Here is a 27,572-nt window from a genome sequence, read left to right on the forward strand (position 1 = left end):
TCACAGTAACCCTATGCACAACACAACGAAACACTGTCCAGTCCTGCGCCATCCTCACAATCATTGTTATGTTTGAGCCCATGTCAGGCTGGAGGCTTCTCCTGACCCATGTAGCTGCAGGGGCTGACGAACCCAAGATTGGCAGGTAAGCTGGCAGGCTGCTGCCTCACAGGCTGTGGAGGCTGATGAATCCCAAGATTGGCAGGTAAGCTGCTAGCTCAAGTTCCAAGAACCGGAGATCAGATGAACAGGAGCCAGCTGCAGGGTCCAGAGACAGCAAGAGCCAAAGAGCTTTGCCAGAAAGTCCACTTATATTGGATGCAGTCCACACCCCTTTTCAACTGATAGGCTGCTCATAGAAGATTTCATCATGGAGGTCATTACATCAGATTGCATTATGAAGGTGATTACATCCTTAGATAGCTGCCAAACTACATCATAACTGCCAAACCACTGAGAATCATGGCCCAACCAAGTTCACACACAACCTTAATCATGACAAGGGCCCTGCGCCTTTCTTGTTAAATTTTTCTTGAGTAAAACTTTTTTTCTTATTGTTAATGAAAAAGATTTCCTCCCATTTGCATTTGTTCGTTGTTATTGCTACTATAGAGGGAACTTATGTCAGAGAGTGCACACAGATTCCAGAGTCATATTGCCTGAAGTTGAATCCTTCTTCTTCGCTTACTGTTCGGCTTAGGTATATTAAAAGTAAAACAAATTCTAAATTAGAAGTTTGTATTAATGGTGTTTTATAGAACCTCTGGTTGTTCCATTGCAGTGTTATTCAGTCTAAGAATTTCCTCAAACCTTTAATATTTATAAGATTTCTGTAAAATGTTGGCCTTGAGTTGTCAGAATGAAATATTCAAATGCAAATGCCATGTAGTAATTTTCAATAAACATTTCACGATTCCATAGATCTATCTCCAATTAATTTGAAGATACTTTACATAAATGCTTACTGCAATGGCAATATGCATTTTGTTTGTTAGTTTTATTACATTATTTTAAGTAAGTTAATAATGAGTAAATAGCATGACTGTAGTGGCTATTTTCAATGTTTAACTTATTATATGAGTTAGATTTCAATATTTCTTTAATGTTCCATGTTTCTTTTTTGTTTTTAAAAGCTGCAGAAGTGGTATGCAAATCCAGTGTTAAGTCTTCAGTACTACATGAAGATGGGAAGAATCAATCACTGGGAAGAAAGGTAAATCAATGTAAATATGAATAATTATAAATCCTCATAAAGGGCCCTGGTGGTGCAATGGTTGAGTGCTCGGCTGCTAAGCGGAAGGTTGGCAGTTTGAGCTCACCCAGCAGTTCCTTGGGAGAAAGACCTGCCGATCTGCTTCCATAAAGATTACAGCCCATGGAGCAGTTCTGCTCTGTCCTGTAGGGTCATTATGAGTTGGAATCTAATTGATGACACACAACAACAAAAACATAAAAACCCAAAACCAAACACATGGCCCCATATGGTTTCCAAGGCTGTGATCATTCCGGAAGCAAGACTGCCATTTCTTTCTCCTGCGGAATGGCTGGTGGGTTCAAACCACAGACCTTTTTGGTTAGCAGCTGAGCGCTTTAACCACTGCACCTCCAGGGCTTCTTAACAACATAACCCTCATTTATTCAGCAAATACTTAGGTATCTGCTATACACTGGGCACTGAGGATACGAAGGTCAAAAGAGTACTTCTTCCTCTCAAGGAGCTTATAGTCTAATTTGGATGAGGGAAAAGGGAAGACAGAAGGGCAGTAATCTCTGCAACACATTGCAATGAGCGGTAGACGTAAGGACAGAGTGTTCTGGGAATAATAGGAGGGACATCTAACTCAGTTTTTGTGTTGTTTTCTTTTGCTTTTTCTGGGTGTTGGGGAGAGGAGTCTGGGACATCCTCCTGAAGCATGAAAATTATAACTGAGTTGAGATCTAAAGCATGATTAGGAGCTGGTCAGCCTAAAGAGCCACACCTTTAGAGAGCTGGGGAAGGACGTTGAGAGCTGGGAACTTTGGGGTAGTGGAAATAGCAGTTGAGAAAGGCTGAGGTATAAAATTCACGATAGGTGAATTATGTGGGGTGGGCTAGAGAGGAGTGATAGCAGAGGTCAGATCACCAAAGACCTTGTATATGAAATCGTGCTGGAGACAGCGTAGTAGTCAAGAACATGGACTCTGGAGCCAAACTGCCTGTGTTCAAATCCCAGCCTAATGTGATGAACTTAAATTCTCAGTACTAAAATGGGGATAATAATACAGTCTGTCTCGCAGGTCTTCTCTCAGATTGATAGAATAATGATTTGCCTCTAGAGTAGAGAGGGGCGTAGTTGACAGGAGGGATTATGCAGTCCTTTGTGAATGAATGGAAATTATATCTTTCATTGGTTTCCAACTATGCTTCTTAAATCCTTAATCCTTTTTTTCCCTCCCTTTCTCTCAAAAGCATTTTGAAAAGCCATATACCTACCGCGAGCATATTTTTAAGTTGACACTTAAAATATTCGTCACAAATTTAAATGTTTGCAAAGGATGTAATTTCTAGTGTATTGTTAATATTGACATTTTAAAAGCTGCTGTATCACTGTTTCAAATATATTAAATTCTAAGTAACTGTACTCTGGCAATCTGATAGCCACAGTCATCCATTTTAAAAATACATGAGCAAGCTCTTCCTTAACAGTCTGAATTTTTATATTTTTATTTTTCTCCCTGAACTTCCTTGTCTTTTATACTCCTCCACAGATTTTTTAATGCAATATAATTGTATGCTTGAAAGTCTTTTCTTGAAAACCACATATCTCTCTATAGTAAAAACACGAACATAAAGTTAAATTTTCTGTGACCATATGATTCTGTTAAAAATTTTCTTTCAAAATGATTTAGAGTCTTAACTAGTACACACTTGTTTAAAACAGCATAAATATATTAATAAATTTTGAAAAACAATTAAACATTTAAAATGAAATTTTATGCCCAGTGAACCATATATAGGTATGGTTTTTTCTCTCAGTTAGTGGATCTGTGAATATTGCATGTTGCTAGAATGAGAGGAAGAAAATTGCTGCTTAACCATATTTTTTTATTTTTAGTAGATACAAGTTTTGAGAAATCTTATAAAAGTAGAAGGGAATAGATGAAATTTGATTATAGCTTGACACTCAGTTCTTTTAAGCTTTTCCCCGTTATTTGAAAGAAACCCCATAAAATGATCAATCATAAACAAAAGATATATTTTAATTGTTTGTCATCTGACAACTCTTAGCTTTCTTTTAATTTTGTTGAAAGAATGGGAAACAATCTGACTTGCAAAAAGATTTTTTACTCATTATTAGAGTCATTTGTTTTCTCGCGTTCGAAAATACAGCAAAAAGGCTTTATCAAGACTTAACAAATGACCAATAACTGTTACTCTGTCATGTAGAGATCTTGTCTCTCTGGTCTCTTGATATTCTCAAAAAGTATTGGGAAAATGGAAGTGTTAATTTCAGTACACATTTCTCAATACAGTACCTTTTTAAAATAAATTTCTTTTAATACATGGCTTACACATATTTTTGTCAAAACCTTGGAGAGCTGGCTCATTCAATTAATGAAAAAATTGGCCAAATAGTCAAACTGGCAAATCTCATCCTCGCTGTCAAATCAGGCAGCCGAATTAGGCTTGTTTTATGTCTAAGAAAGTCTGACTTCCTATTTGAATTAAAATAACTGTGTTAATATGGATTTTGGAGAATATTGTGAAAACAACAGAAATAAACTATGGAGCAAGTCTTGTTAGAAAGTTTGCTAAAAATAGCTGAGATTAAAATGATGCAAATCTATCATTTATTCATTTTTATAACTTACACAAACAAAATATTTTCTTATTATTTACTTTGTAACAATACAGTGAAGTATCTTGCTAATTAAGTTATTTATGAGGCAAGGACTTTGATAGTAGGCACGTTTTTTCTTCAGTGTGTCCATCTTTATACTGAACTTTGGTATTTGAATTTTAGAAGTAAGAACCATGTATTTAAAAATCAGAAGTAACCACCATTAATTCTTAAAGATTTTATTGTGGTAAAATATATATAACATAAAATTTGCCATTTTAAGTGTACAATTCAGTAGTATGAAGTACATTCGCAATGTCATGCAACCATCATCACTATCTATTTCCAAAACCTTTCTGTCACCCCAAACAGAAACTCAGTACCCACTAAGCAATAACTCCCCATTCTCCCCTGCCCCCATAGTCCCTGGTAGCCTCTAATCTACTTTCTGTCTCTATGAATTTGCCTTTTCTAGATTCCTCATATAAGTAGAATTATACAGTATAATATTCTGATGAAATACCCTCCATTTTTCCGTAGAATCTTATTTCTTTAACAAGCCAGACACCAAGAACTTCCATCAAGTTCCATCCTCAGTCGGCCAGTGTCAGCCTTACAAATCAGCTGTCTCCTGACCAAAACCAGGAAAGCATCAGCTCCCTGGCTCTTTCCAATTGTTTAATTCCACGGAGTCATCAAGAGGCTTCAGTTCTACAGAAAATGGAGTGTAAAAGAAAGCACTTCCTAAAAGAAAATGTCAGTGAAAATGGAAATAAGGAAAGCATGAGTCTTAAAAGAAAACACATTGCATCTAATAATTTATTAGAGAAAACAAGTAAACATAGGACATTGGAAGAAGATGAGAAGGAGGTTCAAGCCTACGTAAATTCTGGGAACTCAAGTGCATTTAAAAACCATTTTTGTGATACTAGGTATTTGGGAGATTTGGAGAAAAGCCAGCTGACTGAAATGCTCAAACAGGCAGCAGCCCTGGTGGTAACTCTGATGTATAAGGATGGTTCAACCCAGCTAAGAACTGACCAGGTTAGTAAACAGTGTGAGTTTTTGTTTTTGTTTTTTTGAGAGCGGAGAGCAGCATAAGAGAAGTCCATTTTCAGATGTTTGGTTTTGATAGGAGAGCTAGAAATAAGATTTTAAGCCTTTGTTTTTCCTCCAGTGGTGATTGACAGTATCCTAAAAGCTATTGTGTACTTCGACAGGTAGTAAGATTGCTTATAACCTAATTTTAGCTAGTATTGGTTATGTTTATATAAACATTCTATGTTCTGTATCTGAAAATTGAATGAAGTTTGTGTTTTTACGCTTAATTTTAAAACAACCTGTGATGTGGTATTTAAATTATGAAATACTCATTGATTTTTTTCAGTGAAATACATGTAGGAAAACAAATATTTTTATATTCACATTTGTAATTTTGTTATATTTTAGTTTCGTTAAGAAAGTACATTGCATATGATTCTCTCTAACCAGACCCACAGCCCCTTCAGAGTAGGGACCATGTTCTCCTTTATCACGGTATCCTCAGTGCCTAGTACAGTGTCTCTGACTTTGATGTTTATTTTAGCCCTCAAAATAACTTTACAAAACCTGGTTATATACTATTGGGTCATCATGTATGAAGCATGTACTTTGAAGTTAGACATACATGGGTTTAAATTGCATATGCCAACCTTGAGCCTTGGAAAGCTTCTATAAGCTTTCTGGGGCTCATTTTCCTAATCTTTAAGATAGGGATAATAAATAGTGAATGAATTAATATAGAATTGTCATAAGAATTAAGCAAAAGAGTGTAGCTTATACTTTCATAAGTGAAACAGCATGGTGTAGTATAAAGGATTTGGATCTTAGAGTTCAGCAGGTGTTGGCGTGAACCCCATGCCAGCCCTTATTAGCTGGGTTAACTTAGGTGAGTTACCTAGCCTGTCTCAGCCTGGATTCTTTAGTTGCATAATAAGCATAATAATATTTATTCTCAGGGTATGAAATCCATAGTGGGGCACCTGCCATGAAAATGAAAGAAATGAGATTGTCCTTTGTAAGTTAAACCTTAAAATCAGTTGGTAATCGATCACACCAAAAATAAAAAGATATGGAATGGCTTCTAATCCAGGTGTTCTTGACTGTGCCCGGATTGAATGTTAAAATTTTGTTAAGAAATTTTGTATCTATATTCTTGAGGGATACTGGTCTGTAGATTCCTTTCCTTGTAATGTCTTTGGTTTTGGTATCAGGGTAATGCTGATCTCATAAAATGAGTTGAGAAGTATTCCCTCCTTCCTATGTTCTTGAAGAGATTGTGTAGAATTGGTGTTAATTCTTCTTTAAATGTTTGGTAGAAGTCTGCAGTGAAACCATCTGGGCCTGCAGATTTATTTTCGGAAGTTTTTTAAACTATAAATTACATTTCTTTAATAGTTATACAGCTATTCAAATAGTCTGTTTCATATTGGGCATGAAATTGTTTTTGGTACTGTAATCTACTAGCATCAGACCTCATCTAACTTCAAGAGGAGGGATGCGAATCACCAATACAAAGCTGATTCCTATGAGGTGGAGGTCAGACATACCTACACTCTCCATCTTTTTCATCACTTCTGACACCAGCCAGCCCCCCCACCTCCCATGGCACTTTCTACTTCTCTGCTGGGAGAGAGAATGGCACCTCTTTACTTCTGGTCAAAGATAGAAGCCCTGGCTAGGCCTCTGATGACACTATGGGGTGGCGGGGTGGTGGGGCTTTGTTATTACTATGAAAGGGTGGAAATCTAGGCTCTCCACTTGACCTCCACTGATGAGGGTGGAGTTTCCATGGTTCTTGACTGGATAAGGTGCATATTGTTGTCCAGGCATGAACCAGTAACTTGAAATTTGCCTCCAAAATTGGAAGGTGCTGAGAGACCAAAGAAAGAAGCGGGCAACTCCAGTGTGGTGCCATGGAGTCTTTATTAGGGAGATTTACATACAGAGGCAGTGGTCCCTGGTGACAGGATGACCAAAGCAGATCTCCATACACAGCAGTAGAGGGGTGGAGGTTTTATAGTGGTCAAGGACAAAAGTGACTCCACGACAGAGGGTTACATAAGACTGCCTCAACAAGGTCACATAACAGGGGCTTGGAAAACAGCAGTGCACTAACAGAAAGCATGAGGGCAGCATGTTTGGCCTCGCAAAGCATGTTTTCCCCTTCAGTCCACCCCTTGAGGCCGCTTTTACAATCTGATGTGTTCCCCCTCTTCCACAAAGTCCCCGAGGGCCTTGAGAGGTGGTGTCACTGTAGGGACAGACAGTATTGCTGTAGTTGGAGGCACAGACCACACCAGCATTATAGACAAACGCAGCAGACAATCCCTGTACCCAGGAAAAGACCAAGATCCATCAAAACACCATGCAAACTAGAGGACTGCCCAGTCGGTTCCGATCAGGGGCTCCACGCTCCAAGCCATGCCTTCGGCACTTGAGAAGGGAAGTTGTCCACAGACCCAGCAGCTGCTTTTGTTGTGGACTGTGGCGAAGCTGTGAGCCCACTCTAGGAAGAGGTTGGCAGCCCCAAAGGGAAGAAAACAGAGTAGGTCATACCTACAGTCAGAAAGACAGGTGTTTAGTAGGTACCAAGAAGGGTAAATCTTCTCCTTCTATTAGGATCACACTAATGACTTCCCCTCGGATAGTGAGAACAGCAGCTGCTTTAGGCATTTTCCCTGGCTAAGTGTACCATATGTGCTACCACGGGGAGGTCACCTGAGGGACTGCTAGTAAAGTTGTTGTTTTGCTGTTGCCAGAAAATGAGACCCACTTCTGTCCCTCATGGTATAGCCGTTGTTCCTTACCATGTGAAGCGTGACTGCTGAGGCCCTTCATGCAGTAGGATGGTGGGCTCCCACATTAGGCCTATCAGTTCCTCCACCTCCAGAGGGACGAAGTAACCAATCCACCCCAGTGGGGTGACCTACGACAGGTGCTAATAGATGGTTCCCCTTCCCAGCGCCAGGTCCTGGGGTGTCTGGAGGACCATGCTGTTTTGTTCCAGCAACAACCTTGGTGGATATATTTCCAGAGCTTGTGACGTCACTCAGATCATTGCTAGAGGGTCACTCAGGGCTCCTAGTGTGGCATACAAGGCTAAAGCCCCAGTGGGAGCCAAATTTATCAACCTCAAAGCCTCAGGCAGCACCTTGGTCCACCCCATCAGGGAAGCCTTGCCTGTAAGGGTTCCTATTTGTTGTTTTAGGTCACCGTTCTTCCTTTCTACCAGGCCTGAGGCCTGGAGTTGTAGGGCAGGTGGTAATGCCATTGTACCTTGTTCTCAGATGCCCATTTGTGCACGTATTGACCTGTAAAATGTGTCCCCTGGTCACTGTCAACCCTTCAGGGTATCCCGTACATAACAATTTTTGTAGCAGCCTGATTTGCTCGTTTACAAGGGAATGACTGTGTCAAGGCGGTGAAAGTGTCCACACAAAGGTGAGCCTACTTTGCTCCTTCACGAGGAGGTAGGGGCCCTATATAATCTACCTGCCAGTCCATCATTGGCTGTGCTCCCTTATGTATCTGTCCAGGATCACGTGGCAGATGCCTTGGGCATTGGTATGACCACACAGGGCAATTTTGTACAGTACCCACCAGATCACTGTACTTTACTGCTATTCTTGCCCCTTTGGCTATTTTCCAACCAATATGGGCACTACAGTGTCTACTTTTCTGGTGAATCCAATGGGCATCTTCCCACTTGGGATGCACTGTTCTGACTTGTGCTATAGTGTTTGCTTTTTGGTTTCCTGGCAGGGAAAGGGGTAAATGAGCTGCTACATGAAAAACAGGTCAGCGTCCAGGGTTTGGAGGCGATCCCAGCTGTCCTGCCGTAAGGCTTTCCCCCATAGGACTTTACCCATTATTGTCCATTGCTGCTTGTGCCATTGGCCTATCCACATAGCCCACAGGCCACTGCCCAACCGTCCATACACAGGGTTAAGGGCCAGGGTTCATGAGTGATGACCATCTATGTGGCCCTTAATTTGGCCTATTGACAGCTTTGCCCTGAGCTGGTTTCAAACCAAATAGTTATCAGTGGAGGGTTGCACAGCCACTGATGTCTACAGTGCTGGCATACCTCAGCTAGAGCCATCTGTGTACCAGGCGTCTTCTGGCAGTGGGCCTTCCCCTCTCGTCCAAGAGGTGGCTCCTGCAGTGTGCTAGCCTGTGCTGAGGGGTCATCTTGATATAGCACTGGACCAAGTACAGCCTGTAACCACTGGGACAACAGATTGGCAGAAAGGACACTGCGCTGTTGCAGGTATGTGTGCCATTTGGTCAGCGTAGCTGTCTGGATGATAGCTGATGACAGCTTGGAAAATAGCCCATTGACTCACCCATTTATGGGAAAAACTGTGTTAAGGGTAACAGTTCCTGCCCATTAATGGCTCTACCTGGCAGAGAGCATCATAGGGTGCTAACAGTTATTTCTCCCTGAGACTGTATCAGTTTTCTGCCCCTTCCACAGTTGGGACCAAACACCTAGGGGAGCTTTTAGTTCCATCCTGGTCTTGCCACAAGGCCTGGCCAAAGCAGTTCTCAGTGCTGCTCACATCTAACCGGAAGGGTAACACTTCCCGTATCATACCCAGCGCTTTCACTTGTGCAACCAACACTTTTGCTTCCTCAGAGCTTGCTGCTGTTCATTACTTCAATACCAAGAGGCACCCTCTTTTATCAGTTGATAGAGTGGTCTCAAGCACCACGCCAAGTGGGGAATAAATTCTCTTCAATACCCCAAAAGACCCACAAAGGCCTGTACTTCCTTTGGCTTCCTAGGGGTGGGGTAAGCTTGTATGTTATCACCTATGGCTTCAGGCAACACATGGGTCTTACCTGATCAGACGACCCCTAGGAATTTTACCAACATTCCCACCCCTGCACCTTGTGGGGACTCATGGCCCATCCTCTCCCCTGTAGGGCATCTAGACACTCCTGTAACAGAGAAACATCTTCAGCAGCTAACATGTCATCAATGTAACGAAACCAACGGACAGTAGTGGGGAAGGGGGAAAGAGTCAGATCTCTAGCCAGCTTACCATGGCAAATAGTGGGACTTTGTAAATATCCTTGGGGGAGCACTTGAAATGTCCATTTTTGTCCCCCCTCCCCAGGTGAAGGCAAACTGGTCTTGGGCGGACAGGGCTAGAGGGATGCTAAAGAACACATTGGTCAGATCTAACAGCATGATACGTGCCCAGGTCTCTACTAAGGGTTTCTAACAAAGAAGTTATGCTTGGGACTGCAGCATGTATAGGAGGGATCACTTTGTTAAGTTCCCTGTAATCCATGGTCATATGCCAGGACCCATCTGGTTTCTTCACAGGCCACACAGGGCTATTAAAAGCACTGTGGGCTTCCCGGAGGATATCTACTCCTTTTAACTCGAAAATAGTTTCAGTAATCTCCTTATGTCCTCTGGTAACTTGTATTGCTTGATGTCTACCGTGCTTTGTGGTGGGGGGGCAGGGTCACTAGTTCCCCTGCTGCATTCCCCCTCAGGACTTCCTTTACCACCCTCACTCACAGTCGGAATTCTCCCACAGATGTGGTCAAAGTCAGTCCCATGGTGACATCCACCCCTAGAATGTATTCCAAAATTGGGGAAAAACAAACTTGATACGGTTTAGGGGGAGTGTGTCCTACTTGGAAGGCCAGAAGTACTTGGTGTAATTGGATGGACTTTCCACTCTACCCATCAGTTGCCAAGGGGGATCCCTGAAACCACTCAGAGTCTCCAGAGATAGGGGTGCACTTGGCCCTGGTGTCAACCACAACTAGCACCTGCTGCTTGCTTGTTCTTGACCAATGTGTTGTGACTTCTACATGGGACCTCCGGTCCCCCTGCAGGGTCCTGACCTGTGGGTGACTTCAGCCCCACCCCTAGTCCCTAGGGATGGGCAGGTCCACCCAGCAGCAAGGGGCACTTCCTTGAGAGGGGCGTAGGACCCAGAGGGTGATACTGTTGCTCCAGCTTCAGATTCTTCCAAAGACTAACCAAAACAGCATTTGGTTGCTTCTCTATTTTGCCCACTGCCTATCTTGTGCACTGCCGTTCTTGCAGCCACTGAGTCTACTCACATCTGCCTTTGAGTCACTTTCAAGGGGACCTTGGAAGGTCTTCTTGCAGGTTTCTCAGTCTTTCTTTTCTCTTTTTCCACAGCTTACACCCCCTTCTCTCTAGCCTTCTTGGTTTCACACACATCAGCTTGTTCCACCTGGTACACTGTCTGGCCCACTAAGGGACTAACGATAGCCACCAATGTGCATGTGTACCAGGAGGAGACGCCTGCAGGATTCTTGCTTTCAGTCCTGCGATAAAAAGTTCATCTTCTGGCTCCTGGAAGTGCTTGGCATAAATGGCATGGCATAACCCTAAATCCCAAATTAACTACTGTAACTCTTCTACAGAAGACCACTTCCTGACAGTGCCAGGAAGATCCGCCTCATTTGGCCACACTCTTCTGCAGCACAAGATGATCCAGTCCGTGAGGGCATGTATGCTCTCTGCCAGAGGGTCGGGTGCTGGTTAAGCTCCTTAAGTTCTCAGCCTCGGCTCCATTTAAAGAGACACGGTCTCCCTCGATATCCCACAGCCACAGACGTAGTAGTCAGGCTGCAATAGTTTCCTTCCCTTTCTGCTGGAATTTCCCACACAACTCAGTCAGCTCAGTAGGGGTGTACTCTGTATTGTCATGGAACTGGCTGGCAGGTATTCCCATCTGGGGTCATCAAGTTCCTGGGTAGCTTTCATCTTAAGAGTAATGAGCAGCTGTGCCTGAGGGGGCTGCTCTGCACTGTCAGACTCCTCCTCCGCTGTCACTTCCACATTCGATTCACTACTTGATCTGCTATCCCACACATTCCACATTTTCGCATCCCAGTTGCCTCTCATCAACACTGCCCTAATCCTTACCTTTGCACTTTCCTTCCCCCCAGCTTCACAGACCTGCAGGCAAGTGTCTCTAGTTGCTTGTCCTGCTCTCGGACAAAGCTACTTAATAAGCCAGTCGTTGCAACACAGGACTGGGGAACATCTCTTTCTAACTGCAACTCTTCTTGCAGGGCTCTTATGTGTACTTCAGCAGCTAGCTGGGCCTCGATGGCCAGCCAAACAGCCCAGAGCAGTGGCCGTTCCATGGCCACTGTTACTCTCCTAGTTTCATTTCCACACTTATGAAGATGAACGTCTTCCCGCAACTGTGCTATGCCGCTTTGTGTTTTCGGGGCATCCCTGTACTCATGGGTGGGCTGCACGCATCAAGCATACAGGCCAGACCTCTCCATGTGGAGGTTGCTGGCCAATCCGGGATTGCCCCTGCAGATGCCTCACTCCCACTCACAATTTCCTTGATCTCCTAGCTGGCTTGCCAATTGTCCAGTCATGGACCAGTAACTTGAAATTTGCCTCCAAAGTTGGAGGGTGCTGAGAGAGGAAAGAAAGAGGTGGGCAACTCCAGTGTGGCATCAAAGGAGTCTTTATTAGGAAGATTTACACACCAAGGCAGTGGTCCCCGGTGGCAGGAGGACCAAAGCAGATCTCCACACAGCAGTAGGGGGAGTAGAGGTTTTATAGTGGTCAAGGACAAAGGTGGTGCCATGCCAGACGGTTATATAAGACTGCCTCAGCAAGGTCATATAACAGGGGCTTGGAAAACAGCAGTGAACTAATAGAAAGCGTGAGGGCAGCCATGTTTGGCCTCACAAAGCTTATTTTCCCCTTCACTTGTCAAAAAGTTTCTGGCTTGCTAGACTTCCCCTTTCCTGGTCCTTTGGCTTGATTGAATAGTGGGAGTTGAAAGGGGGCTTTTTTGCCTTCACTCATTGGTGTTTCTGGGTTGTGGGCTTCGCCAGTGCCAAGTCTGGGATATATAGGCGGTAAATAAAAAACCCAGAGAGCTCGTTGTTTTGTTGTTCTTTAGCCCTGAGGTCCCTAGTCAATCTGCCATCCTTTCTCTACCTCTCAGGATCTTCTTATGTTTGTTTTATACGTTACATACAGGGTTCTTTAGATATACTAAAGAGGAGGAACAGGGAGAAATGTATCTACTGCATATTGTCCAGAACCAGAAGTCTTTATAATTGATTTTTTTATTTTGATGAAAATATACATAACAGAACATACTCCATCACTACACAGCGACATTGATTACATTCTTCGAGTTATACAACCATTTTCACTATCCTTTTTCCAAATCATTCCACCACCATTAACATAAACTCAATGCCCCTTAATTACAAACTCCCCTTTCCTCCTTTCCTCCCACTCCTTGTAACCACTGATACTATCTGGTTTCTGTATATTTGCTTATTTAATCTAAGTGATGTCATACAGTATTTGTCCTTTTGAGACTGACTTATTTTGCTCAGCATGATGTTTTCAAGGTTCATCGATGCGTGGCATGCATCAGGACTTCATTTCTCTTTATGTCTGAGTAATACTCCATTGTGTGTGTATACCACATTTTGTTTATCCATTCATCTGTTGATTGCCACATGAATTGTTTTTACATTTTGGCTATTGTGAAAAGTGCTGCAGTGAGCATTGGTGTACAGGTTTCTGTTTGCATTCTAGTGTTCACTTCTTCTGGGTATATACCTAGGATTAGGATTTCTGGGTCATATGATAGTTCTATGTTCAACTTTTTGAGGAACTGGAAAACTGTTTTCCACCATGGCTGAACCATTTTACATTCCCACAAGCAATGGATGAGAATTCCAGTGTCTCTAAACCTTGCCAACACCTGTTGTTTTCCTTTTTTATTTTTTATCATTGCCATCTCATTGTAGTTTTGATTTGCATCTCTTTAAAGAAGCCCTGGTGGCAGAGTGGTTAAGTGCTCAGCTGCTGACTGAAAGGTCAGTGGTTTGAACCCACCTAGCACTTCTGTAGGAGAAAGATATTTCAGTCTGCTTTTGTGGAGAATTCAGCCTTGGAAACCCTACGGGGCAGTTCTACTCTGTCCTATAGGGTCACTGTTATGGATTGAATTGTGTCTCCCAAAAATGTGTATCAACTTGGCTAGTCCATGATTCCCAGTATTGTGTGATTGTCCACCATTTTGTCACCTGATGTGATTTTCCTATGTGTTGAAATCCTACCTCTATATGTTAATGAGGTGGGATTAGCGGCAGTTACGTTAATGAGGCAGGACTCAATCTACAAGATTAGGTTGTGTTTTAAGTCAATCTCTTTTGAGATATAAAAGAGAGAAGTGAGCAGAGAGAAATGGGGACCTCATACCACCAAGAAACAAAAGCCAGGAGAATAGCGTCCTTTGGACCCGGGGTCCCTGCTCTGAGAAGCTCCTTGGTCGGGGAAGATTGATGACAAGGACCTTACCCCAGAGCTGACAGAGAGAGAAAGCCTTCCCCTAGAGCTGGTGCCCTGAAATTAGACTTCTACCCTCCTAAACTGTGAGAGAATAAATTTCTCTTTGTTAAAACCCTCCACTTGTAGTATTTCTGTTATAGCAGCACTAGATAACTAAGACAGTCTCTGTGAGTTGGAATTGACTCAGTGGCAATGGGTTTTTTTTTTTTTTTTTAATGGCTACTGGCATTAAGCACCTTTTCATGTGCTTGTTGACCTTTGACTATCCTCTTTGGTAAAATGTCTGTTCAGGTCCTTTGACCATTTTTTGATTGGGTTGTTTGTCTGTTTGTTAAGTTGCAGGGTTTTTTTATGTATGTTAGACATTAGATCTTTATTATATATATGGGTCCTGAAATTTTTCTCCCAATCTGAAAGTTGTCTTTTGACTTTTTTGATAACAAATGATTTTTTTAGTATGGCTCTTATACATTTTGCAACCTTGCTAAACTCACGTTAGTTCTAAAGCTTGTAGCTTGTATCAGATTTTGTACATATATTACCAAGTTTTCTGCTAATAAAGACAGTTTTACTTCTTCATTTACAATTACGATGCGTTTTATTTCTTTTTGTACTATTGTTTTCATATGTTTGACCTCTTCATATGGTATGAATCTTATTATACATTGTTATTGTGGTTGCTTTGAACAGTGGATTGTCTTTTAAAGATACTTAATAAAAAAATTTACATTTATCCATGTTGTTAATATTTTTTGTGCTCTTCATTCCTTTGTATAGATACAGATTTTCTTCTGGTATTATTTTCCTTCTGCTTGAAGTTCTTTACTTAACCTTCCTTATAGGTCAGGTTTGCTGGCGATGAATTCTCATAGGTATTGTATGTGTGAAAAAGTCTTTATTTTACTATTCATTTTATATAAGCTATATTGAGATATAATTTCCATACCATAAATTCACACATTTTAAGTGTACAATTCAGTGATTTTTAGTATAGTTACAGAGGAGTGAAACTATCACTGTATTCTAATTTTAGAACATTTCCATCACCCCAACAAGAAACTTTGTGCCAATTTGCAGTCACTCCCCATTTTCACCCTTAGCCTTAGTCAATCATTAATCCACTTTCTGTCTGTTAATTTCATACAAGGTTTTTAGGTATATTGAACAGGAGGTACAGATTTACCTTTTCTGGGTATTTCATATTAATGGAATTATAAAGTATGTGGTTTTTCATGTCTGATTTTTTTCATTTAGCATGTTTTTGAAGTTCATCCATGTTGTAGCATGCATATACTTTGTTCCTTTTTATTGCCGAATAGTATTCCATTGTATAATTATACCACATTTGTTTATCCATTCATCAGCTGATCAACATTTGGGTTGTTTACACATCTTACGTATTATGAATAATACTGTTACGAACATTTTCATGCGAGTCTTTGAGAGTCGACATAAATGTTCATTTCTCTTGAGTAAATACTTAGGAGAGGAATTGCTGGGTCATATAGTAAATCTGTGTTTATTTTTTTAAGAAACTGCCAGATTGTTTTCAAGAGTGGTTGATCTTTGACAAAGGTGCCAAGAAAATTCAATAGGGAAAGAAGTCTTTTCAACAAATGAACATCCACATGCAAAAGGGTGAATTTGTTTTCCATTCCAGCAGCAATGTATGAAGGTTCCTGTTTCTCCATATCCTCACCAACACTTGTTATTGTTTGTCTTTTTTGTTTCAGTCATTCTAGTGGGTGTGAAGTGGTTATTTCACTGTGGTTTCGATTTGCATCTCCCTAATAATTGATAGGAGCCCTGGTAGCACAGTGGTTAAGAGCTTGGCTCCTAACGAAAAGGTCAGCAATTCAAATCCACCAGCCACTCCTTACAAACCCTATGGGGCAGTTCTACTCTGTCCTATAGGGCCGCTATGAGTCAGAATCGAATCAATGGTAACTGATTTGGTTTTCTTTGGTTTGATAATTGATATGTTGAGCATCTTTTCATGTGCCTGTTGGATATTCATCTGTCTTCTTTGGAGAAATGTCTATTCAAATATCTTTCCCATTTTTAATTGGGTTGTTTGTGTGTTTTCTAAATTAATTTTTAAGGATTCTTTATATCTGAGTGCAACTTCATTATCAGATATACGATCTTATGATCTACAAATACTTTCTCCCAGTCGGTGGTTTACTTTTTTCAGTTTCTTGATGGTATCTTTTGAAGTACAAAAGTTCTTAAAGTTGATGAATTTCAGCTTATCTTTTATTGCTTGTGCTTTTGTTGTCATACCTAAGAATTCTTTGCCTAACCTAAGGTTGTGAAGATTTGCTTCTATGTTTTTTTCTAAGAGTTTTATAGTTTTTGTTCTTATGTTTAGGTTTATGATTCATTTTGAGTTAATTTTTTGTATGGTGTGAGGTAAGGGTACAAATTCACCGTTTTGCATGTGGATGTCCATTTGTTGAGAAGACTATTCTTTCCCCATTGAATTTTCTTGGCACCTTTGTCAAAAATCAAATGACCATAAAGATAAGGGTTTATTTCTGGATTCTCAATTCTTTCCATTGATCTATATGTTTATCCTTATGCAGGTACCCCCGGGTCTTCATACTGTAGCTTTGTAGCACATCAGGAAGTGAGTCCTACTGCTTCATTCTTCTTTTCCAGATTGTTCTGGATATTCCGGATCCTTTGTGTTTGCATATGAATTTTAAAATTACCTTTCCAATTTCTGCAAAACAGTCGGCTGGAATTTTGCTACAAATTGTGTTGAATCTTATAGATCGACTTTTGGAGTTTTGCCATCTTAACACTATTAGATTTTGTCATCTATGAACATGAGATGTCTCTCTACTTATTTCTGTCTTTAATTTCTTTCAGCAGTATTTTATAGTTTCAGTGTACAAATCTTGCTTTACCTTTCATTTTTGAAAAAAAATTTTTTGCTGACTAAAGAATTGTAGGCTGACTTTTTTCTTTCAGTATTTTGAAGATGTCACATCACAGTATTCTAACTTGCTTTATTTCCCATGAGAAATCTGCTGTCATCCTATCTTTGTTTCTATCTAAGTAATGTGTTTTTCCCCCTCTGGCTGCTTTTAAGGTTTTCTCTTTATCATTGGTCTTAACCAACTTGATTATGATACATCTTGGTGTAGTTTTTTCCATGTTTCTTGTGCTTGGGGCTTATTGATCTTGGTTCTATAGATTAACTTGAAGAGGATTGACATATTTACTGTTTTGAATCTTCCAATCTTTCCAATCCTTGAACATGGTATGTCTTTTTGTTATTTAGGTTTTCTCTGATTTTTTCATTAGCATTTTGTCATTTTCAGCATACAGACCCTATACATGTTTTGTTGATTTATAACTAAGTATTTCCTCACAACTGGACCAATAAGCAGGAGCTCTGGTGGTGCAGTGGTTAAGTGCTGAGCTGCTAACCAAAATGTTGGTGGTTCAAACCCACTAGCCGCTTCACGAAAGAAGGATGTGGCAGTCTGCGTCCATAAAGATTTACAGCCTTGGAGACCCTGTGGGGGCAGTTCTCCAGTGCCCTATAGAGTTGCTATGAGTTGGAATTGACTTGAAGGCAGTGAGTTTGGCTTTGGGACCAATAAGCAACCTCATGATAAATGGAGAAAATGTTGAAGTTGTGAAGGATTTCATTTTACCTGGATCAATAATCAATGCTCATGGAAGCAGTAGTAAAGAAATCAAACAGCATAGAGCATTGGGCAAATCTGCAAAAGACCTCTTTAAAATCTTAAAAAGCAAAGAAATCACTTTGAGGACTAAGATGTACTTGACCCAAGCATGGTCTTTTCAGTTGCCTCATACGCATGCAAAAGCTGGACAATGAAAAGGGAAGACCGAAGAAGAATTGATGCATTCAAATTGTGGTGTTGGTGGAGAATATTGAATATACCATGGACTGCCAGAAGAATGAACAAATCTGTCTTGGAGGAAGTACAGCAAGAATGCTCCTTGGAAGCAAGGATGGTGAAACTTCGTTTTGCTTACTTTGGACATATTATCAGGAGGGACCAATCCTTGAAGAAAGATATCATGCTCAGTAAAGTAGAAAAGAGGAAGACCCTCAATGAGGTATATGGACACAGTGGCTGCAACAATGGACTCAGACATACCTACTATTGTGAGGATGGCCCAGGACTGGGCAATGTTTCATTGTTATACATAAAGGTGGCAATGAGTTGGAGCTGACTTGACAGCACCTAACAACAACAATTTCATGTTTTGAGTTATTATAAATGGAATTTAAAAAAAATTTTGGTTTCTACATGTTCATTCCTGATATATAGAAACCAGATTGATTTTTGTGTTTGAGCTTATATCCTGAACTTTTGCTAAACTCACATATTAGTGTTAAGGGTGTTTTTGGGTTTTTTTTTGGGTAGATTGCATTGGATTTTATATGTAGACATTTATGCCACCTACAAATAGTATAATTCTTCCTTTTCAACCTGTATGCCTTTTATTTCTTTTTCTTGCCTTATTACACTGGCTAAGACTTCCATTATGATGCTGAGTAGGGAAGAGACCAATTTTTATTTTTATTTTTATTGTACTTCAGGTGAAGGCTTACAGAACAAATAGTTTCTCATGGAACAGTAGTACACATATTGTTTTATGACATTGGTTAACAACCCCACAACATGTCAACCCTCTCCCTTCTCGACCTTTTTTTTTTTTTTGGTGAAAATATACATAGCCAAAGATACACCATTTCAAAAATTTCGACATGCACAGTTCAGTGACATCAACTACACTCTTCCAATTGTGCTGCTATTCTCACTTCGGATGAAGGCTTACAGAACAAAATAGTTTCTCATTTAACAGTTAGTACACATGTTGCCCTATGACAATGGTTAACAACCCCACAACACATCAACAATATCCCTACTCAACCCTGGGTTCCCTATCACCAACTTTCCTATCCCCTTCTGCCTTCTGGCCCTTGTCCCTGAACTGCTGTGCCTCATTAGTCCCATTTGGTTTTATGGGGCTGTCCACTCCCTGGCTGAACGGTGAACCTTGGAAATGACTTCGCCGCTGAGCTAAAAGGGTGTCTGGGGGCCATACTCTCAGGGTTTCTCCAGAAGAGACCAGGTTTTGATGGTAAGATCATGAATTTGGCTTTTGGCCTTGATTATTATTAAAAGAGATGTTCATTTACAAGTTTGATTTCAGGTATTTTTTTCTTAATTATAGAACATGACATATCCTAGAATAAATGTATTGTCTTTTTGATTTTGAAATTTTATCCTATTGTGTATTCACAGGCTACCGTTTCTTCTGTTAAAGGAATTGTAATATTACTAAAGAGCCAAGTGGAAGAAGGCAGTGGTTCTCTGGCTGCCTCAGCCTCTGATGGCGTTCTTGAGGGGTTCATTTCTAATGATAGGTATATTTACATAAAAATAGAGCACTCTTCTATTTGGGGCCAGGAACAAGAGATACACACTCAGTTTGCCAGGTAAGAAATCTTTACTTGTTCCTTTAAATTCTAGATAGATAAGTAGGTAGGTAGGTAGATTGGTAGGTAGATAGATGGCAAAAACCAAACCCATTGCTGTCGAGCTGATTCTGACAAAATAAAGGAGATAGATAGATAGCTGCTGTTAATTCCACTTCGACTCATTGCAACCCCATGTACAACAGAACAAAATGTTGCCTCGTCCTGCATCATCCTCACAATTGCTGGCATGTTTGAGAACATTGTTGCAGCTATTTTAAATCTTACTTACATGCCTGATTTATCCTAATTTAAAATTTCCCAAACACCAGTTAATTATTTAAATGTTTAGATGTTTTATATGGAGACATGTGAAATAAAATGTATCTAAAATACAGAAATTGTAGGGATCAAAGAAGGTTCCTGGATCCTTCCCTAAACCTCTGCAAACACTGGCTCACTCTCCCCAAAGAGCTTCTGGAGTAGAGATTCCATAGCCTTTCTTTGGAGCCTGTCCAGGGTTTGAGTCAACTTTACAATGAGAAGTTGGGGAGAAAAGCATTCTCCTCAAGGCCTGAAGACCCATCGTCACTCACTGCCAAATTCCCAGATGAGTTTCTTCATCACACTCATCACTCACTCACTGCATTAGAAAGTTAAGTCATCACTGCCTTCAAGCAGTAAATTGCCCTTGATACCATCAAGGATATTACTAATTTCAAAGCTCTGATGACATGAAAACGAGCAAAACATATCTCATTGGACCTACCTTCTTAGGACCACAGAATTTTAGAACAGGCAGGGATGCTTCTGTTCTGAGCTGAAGCCTATGCCTGCATCACCTCCTTGCTTGTATTGTGCACTTGACTGGGGTTCCTACCTTGGGTGGGTGGCATCCACTGTCTGCCTGCCCAGCACTGTGAGCTTGAAATCAATTAGCCACCCATGGGAGAGCTCTTTGAAGCTGCTGCCCTGATGAGGAGTTCAGGGAGGCTTCGAAGGCATACCACAGACTCATTGAACTCTGGCTGATTTTAGGTAATTTGGGGGAGAAGGAGACAATATATTAGTCAAATATAGCACTCTGCTCCCCAAAATTCCATAACATTTTCACATAATCTTCTTTTGAAAGAAAAATTAGGGCAGGTCTATTCTATAGAAAGAGGAGCCCTTGTGGCACAGTGGTTAAGTGCTCAGCTGCTAACCAAAAGGTCAGTGGTTTGAACCCACCAGTCACTCTTTGAGAGAAAGATGTGGCAGGTTGCTTCCATAAAGATTATGGCCTTGGAAACCCTTTGGGGGAAGTTCTACTTTGCCCTATAGGGTCCATAGGGCCATAGGGCCCATAGGTCACTATGACTCAATGGCAATGGGTTTATTCTGTGGAAGACTCCTTCTTATAAGAATGGGCTCTTCATATTTCTGTGGCCTTTTCTGAATCCCAGATTTATATATCCTACTCAACATTCTCCACTTGGACATAAAATAGTCATTTCAGTCTTAACATGTCCACACTGAGCTCTTATTTTCTTCCTGAAACATGCCTTTGTCATCTTAATTAATGTCAGCACTAAGCCTTCCGTTAACTCAGGCCAAAACTCTTGGTGTTATCTTTGACTTATCTCTTTTTTTCATGTACACATCCAAGCTCATAGCGAACCTAGTTGGCTCTACTTCAAAATATAACTAGAATCCGACCTGCTCTTATCCCTCTTCTAGTGCCATCCTGGTCTAGGCCATCACCTCCAGACTGAACGGCAGCAGTAGCATCCAAATTGGGCTCCTGCTTCCACCCTTGCCTCCTTCAGTCTGTTTTCAGCAGAGCACCCAAGTCTTGTTAAAATATATTGTAAACCAGATCACATCACTCCCCTTCTCAAAGCCCTCCAGCAGCTCCTGCTTCACGCTGAGGAAAAGCCCAGGTTCCTCTGATGGCCCTTGAGGTCAACATGCTCTGGCCCCTCCACTGTGTCTCTCACATAAGGGCCTCATTCTCCCTTTCCTTTCTTCCTGCAGTGTTCTTCCCCAGATATCTACATGGTTTGCTACATTATTCCTTTATGTTTTTCTTCTTCTCCTCCTCCCCATTTTAAAGCAAATTATGAAAACACAAAAGTAGAGAGTAGTATAATGAACTCCATATGCGTATCTACCTAGTTATCAAAGATTTTGCCATACTTCTTTTTTGGGGGGCGGAGAGGAGGATCTGGGATTAAAGAAAATCCTGTTGTTAGTTGTTAGGTGCCATCGAGTCGGTTCTGACTCATAGCAAGTCATGTACAACAGAACAAAACACTGCCTGGTCCTCTGCCTTCTTCACAGTTGTTATCCTTGAGCCCATTGTTGCAGCCACTGTGTCAGTCTATCTCATTGAGGGTCTTCCTCTTTTTTGCTGACCCTCTACTTTACCAAGCATGATGTCCTTCTCCAGGGACTGATCCCTCCTGATAACGTGTCCAAAGTATGTGAGATGTAGTCTTGCCTTCCTCACTTCTAAGGAGCATTCTAGCTGTACTTCTTCCAAGACAGATTTATTGGCAGCTCATGGTATATTCAGTATTCTTCACCAAAGCCATAATTCAAATGCATCAGTTCCTCTTTAGTCTTCCTTATTCATTGTCCAGCTTCTGCATGCATATGAGGTGATTGAAAACACCATGGCTTGGGTCAGGCACACCTTAGTCCTCAAGGTGACATCTTTGCTTTTCAACACTTTAAACAGGTCTTTTGCAACAGAATTGTCCAATGCAATGTGTCTTTTGATTTCTTGACTGCTGCTCCGATGGGTGTTGATTGTGGATCTAAGTAAAATGAAATCCTTGATAACTTCAACCTTTCTCCCGTTTATCATGTTGTTGCTTATTTGTCCAGTTGTGAGGATTTTAGTTTCTTTATGTTGAGGTGTCATCCATACTGAAGGCTGTGGTCTTTGATCTTCATCAGTAAGAGCTTCAAGTCCTCTTCGCTTTCAGGGAGCAAGGTTGTGTCATCTGCATAACACAGGTTGTTAATGAGTCTTCCTCCAATCCTGATGCCCTATTCTTCTTCATATTGTCCAGCTTCTCCGATTATTTGCTCAGCATACAGATTGAATAAGCATGGTGAAAGGATGCAACCCTGACACGCACCTTTCCCGACTTTAAACCACACAGTATCCCCTTGTTCTGTTTGAATGACTGCCTCTTGATCTATGTACAGGTTCCTTATGAGCACAATTAAGTGTTCTGAAATTCCCATTCTTCGTAATGTTATCCATAATTTGTTATGATCGACCAGTAGAATGCCTTTGCAAGAAAATCCTAGTCGTGTCTTTTTACCCCCACGTATCTCAGGGCATATCTCTAAAAAATAAGTATGGGCATGTTTTTATTTAGCCACAATGCCATTTCCAAATTCTACAAACTTAACCATGTTTCCTTGGTAACAATTGATACCCAGTCCAAATTTAAAGTTACCTGATTGGCTCAGAATGTCCCTCTACAGTTGATTTATTGGGATCAGGAACCAAAGTCTACACAAGGCAATTGGTTGTCATGTCTCTTAAATCTCTTCTAATCTGGAGCATCCCCAACCCCTCACCCCATCTTGTGGACAATCACATGTCCTGGATTTATCTGTTTGCTTCATTGTGGCATTCTTTAACTTGTTCTCCTTTCCTCCGTATTTTCTATAAACCGAATTTGGTTCTAAAGGCTTGATTATTCAGGTTCAACTCTTTTGGCAAAAATGTTTCCTAGGGGTTGCTGTGTGCTTCATACTCCACCTGTCATGCAGTAACGAGGTGGCCAGATTTAGCAACTAAAAATACGGATGTTCAGTTAAATTTAGATTTCAGATCAACAACAAATTTTTTTTAATGTATGTCCCAAATACTACATGGGATGTACATATATGAAAAGTATGCAGCTCTAAAAATACTTAAATTTCTTTCAGATAAAAAATTGTTTTCTGAAAATCAAATTTAACGCATCCTGTCTTTTACTGGGCAACCCTTTATGATACAGCTGCCTGTCCTGATTTTCGTGTTGAGATTGATCAGTGGGTTCAGGCGGTGTCAGCATGATCTCGCCATTGCAAATTTCTCCATCAGCCTTTTTCTTTAATGGTGTTTTCCATTGATGAGGGTTGTCTGAATTTAATTATGGCTTATAAAATGGCAATTTTTCTAACTCTATCATTTCTTCCACATTTAATAACTGAAACATTCTATGAAGGACTTTTCTCCATCAACTAGGCTTTTTGTTAATTTATCCTTCATATCTTTACTCAACTGGTACTTTATCAGCAAGGCCCTCCCTGGCTACATACACCACACATGCACACTCCCTGCCTCCCTTCTCTTCTTTATATTTCTTCGTAACACTTACCATCATTTACCGTTCTATGTATTCTACTTATTTATTTTGTTTATTGTGTGTCTACCCTTAAGCTCTCTGAAGGCAGGAATCTTTGTGTTTATTATTTTATCCCCACAGCCAAGAACAATGCAGATGTTCAATAAATACTTATGTTTTGAATAAATGAATGCCAAAACTTAATTTTTATGTTTCAGGACAATTATGTGAAGATATTGCCTCAAGTACCATATTATTGGAAGTAATAATCCCAGTTCTATGATAGTGTCTTTGAGGTTCAAAATGAATTTAAATAAATCCTATTTAAATTAATATACACATAAACAAAGTTTTTATACAAGAAGTATTTTTATAACATTTATTAAACACCTGTGAAAGGTCTTTTCACATACATGACCTTCCTTAATCCTCACATTAATTCTGTAAGTTAGATTTTATTAATTCCATTTCATAGATGAGAAATTTCCATTTTATAGACAAGTCTCAGAGAGATAAACATCAGTCTTGAGATTTGAACTCAAGTCTCCTGACTCTAGGTATGTTATAATTGCTTGTTTATTTTGCAAATGTAACATCATTGACTTGTACAATGTAAATAATTTATAAAACATACCGCTTTTTAGTCACTTTATCTCACATGATATTCTTTTTGTTGGTTGTCTTATCAAGATAGAAACCAATTAGCTTTCATCTCTTATAAGTTAGTATTGTAGTTACTAGAGTATCTCATAAAGGACATCCAAGTTTCAGGTATAAAAGAGTATACAAGTGGAAGGGATGCTCCAGCTGCCCCTAGTGTTTCTCCCTTTTAAACTTCTCACTCCTTCCCTTTCTCCTCCCCTGGGCACCCTCCTTCCCAGTCCAACCAAGACACAACCTGGAACCATGCCATTGGCACTTTGCTTTCCCCGCGATCCTGGCTTACCTGTTCGAGGGAAACTGAAGTGAAACAAGCAAGAAAATGCAAAAAGATCTGTCCTTGGAGCACAAATTTCTTAGCTCAAGATAAGCAAAATCTAACTACACATTAACTTGGTAGGCAGCGCTAACTTGGGCTCCTGGTTTTTTCCTTCCTCAGCTCTTTCTGAAGAACCTCATTAATGTATTAATAAGCATTTACTGCAAAGGCAGATAAAGCTTGGTGGCTTTAAAGTTTGGCCTCTGGCAGCATCAAGATATAGTCTCAAACTTCAGACTTCAGCTTTGCCACTTATCAGTTGTGTAAATTGCTTAACCTATCCAAGCCTCAGTTTCCTTATCTGTAAAATGGATCTAGAGCCTGCTTAATAGGATTGTGATGAGGTTTCAATGCAACAGTCTTAGTGATGTGTTTAGCATAGTACGTGGCACATGGTAAATGTGTAGTAAATGTTTACTATTATAAATTCCACAGTCAGGGAGCTCAGGATGTAATGGGAGATAGGGGAGATACAGTGTAGCAAATGGCTCCTTGCCGGCATAGATGCGTGGACCGGAGGATTGAAGGAACATCGGTGCAGTAGCCGCTCCCTGCCTGGGGAAGCAGTGCAGACCTTCCAGAAGAAAATTTGCAGAAGTCATAGAAGAAGGATTTTAGGGGACAATACAGCATATGCAGTGGTCCAGGAGCATGTGAGGACGTGGCACACTCTGGTGATGGAGGAAAGAAAATGCTGTGTGACGAGCAGGCAGAATGTTTGGAGGGAGTGCTGGAGATTTATGCTGGGGCCAGGCTGGAAGGAGCCCAGAGTGTGTGTGCTCTGCACGGGAACGTGGGTCTTATTCTGCAGGTAATGGGACTTTCCCCAGGAATAGGCACTTAATGGCTGTATGACCCTGGGACATTCTGTAACCCTTCTGTGTCTCAGTTTCATCAGCCGTAAAGTGCAGGTAACAAACCATCCTTACCTTGTGGGGGTTTTGAGTTAATCTGCACATATGTACAGCTGTCAGAAACATGAAGATCTGTCTGGTAGCTTGTAGCGCTGTATGTGATAGTTATTAGCGTCAACAGTAACGCCATTTTTCCAAGGTCAAAAGTTCTCACTTAATGTCTAAATCAATTCATTTCATCTCCTAGGAAAGTGCTATTTCAAGCACTGAAATGTAAGTGTCCTGTTATTTGTTTTAATGGGAAGGATTTTGTGAGAGCTGTGCTCCAGTTTCTTGGTGACGATGGCAGCTGGAAGCAGGGTGAGTGATAGTTCTTGTCACTTCCTAAATCTAACTCTCCAGCATGGCTCCTCCTGGGAATGGAGGGACGACAAGGCTGTTGTGTTGCACAGCTCCAGGGGGCACCCTGTCATGCTGACTCTGATGTGCTCCCACATGGCTGGCTGCCCTAAGGGTGAGGAGGGCCTTTCACTTTCTGTTTCTAAATTATTGGAAAATTTACAAGGATATATTACTTTTGTAGTTTCAAGAAGAAAAGTATTAAGTTATACAGCACGGTCAGGATGGGATTTGTTGTGACTGAAAATGACTTATAAATTTTCTAAGAATTAAACTATACTCCAGGGTAATTAACATCAAAGCTATCTAGAACATCTTTCATCTTTCATTTAGAATAATAAAGAAGATTTTTATAACCATTTTTTACTAGATGACAGATATGTGATAAAGCAAATATAGCAAAAATGTTAATTGTAAAATCTAGCTGGTGGGTATATGAGTGTTGACTGTACTATTCTTTCCACTTTTCTGTATGTTTGAAAACATAATAAAACGTTGAAAAAACCCTTTTTATTATAGAATTTTTTCAACACATACAAAATCACCCATCACGCAGTTTCAGCAATTACCAACTTACAGCCAATCCTCTTTCCTCTATAATTCCACACACTTTCAGAATCCTCACCCCTTGGATTATTTTGTAGCAAATCCCAAACATGATATAATTAATCTGTTAATATTTCAATATGTACGACTAATACAAGAATTCCCGCCTTTAAAATAAGACCACCATCCCCCCCTTGAAAAATTAGCAATCGCTTCTTTTTTTAAATAAACTCCCTGGAACCTTTTTTTTTTTTAATTGTACTTTAGATGAAGGTTTACAGAATGAACTAGCTTCTCATTAAACAATTGGTACGCATATTATTTTGTGACATTGGTTACCAACCCCACGACATGTCAACACTCTCCCCTTCTCAACGTTGGGTTCCCTATTATCAGCTTTCCTGTCCCCACCTGCCTTCTAGTCCTTGCCCCTGGGCTCGTGTGCCCTTTTAGTCTCATTTTGTTTTATGGGCCTGTTTAATTTTTAGCTGAAGAGTGAACCTTGGGAGTGACTTCATTACTGAGCTAAAAGGGTGTCCGGGGTCATACTCTTGGAGTTTCTCCAGTCTGTGTCAGGCCAGTAAGTCTCGTCTTTTTTGTGAGTTAGAATTTTGTTCTACATTTTTATCCAGGTCTGTCTGGGACCTTCTATTGTGATCCCTATCAGAGCAGTTGGTAGTAGTAGCCAGGCACCATCTAGATGTGCTGGACTCAGTCTGGTGGAGGCTGTGGTAGTTGTGGTCCACTAGTTCTTCGGACTGATCTTTTCCTTGTATCCTGTTCTC

The 27,572-nt window shown here is 40.6% G+C and overlaps 1 protein-coding gene across 1 annotated transcript in view; it reads left to right on the forward strand.

Annotated features, from left to right (window-relative positions):
• Positions 1-27,572, forward strand: part of POLN (DNA polymerase nu) — a 204,286-nt gene that overhangs the window by 35,203 nt on the left and 141,511 nt on the right. Inside the window, exons 2-5 of the mRNA XM_023737981.1 lie at positions 1,134-1,213; positions 4,362-4,865; positions 19,503-19,696; positions 26,090-26,202. Of these exons, the coding sequence (XP_023593749.1) occupies positions 1,134-1,213; positions 4,362-4,865; positions 19,503-19,696; positions 26,090-26,202 (891 nt within the window). The remainder of the gene's footprint in view (positions 1-1,133; positions 1,214-4,361; positions 4,866-19,502; positions 19,697-26,089; positions 26,203-27,572) is intronic.

Source organism: Trichechus manatus, unplaced genomic scaffold, assembly GCF_000243295.1.
Source record: "Trichechus manatus latirostris isolate Lorelei unplaced genomic scaffold, TriManLat1.0 scaffold00111, whole genome shotgun sequence".
NCBI classification, from domain to species: domain Eukaryota; kingdom Metazoa; phylum Chordata; class Mammalia; order Sirenia; family Trichechidae; genus Trichechus; species Trichechus manatus.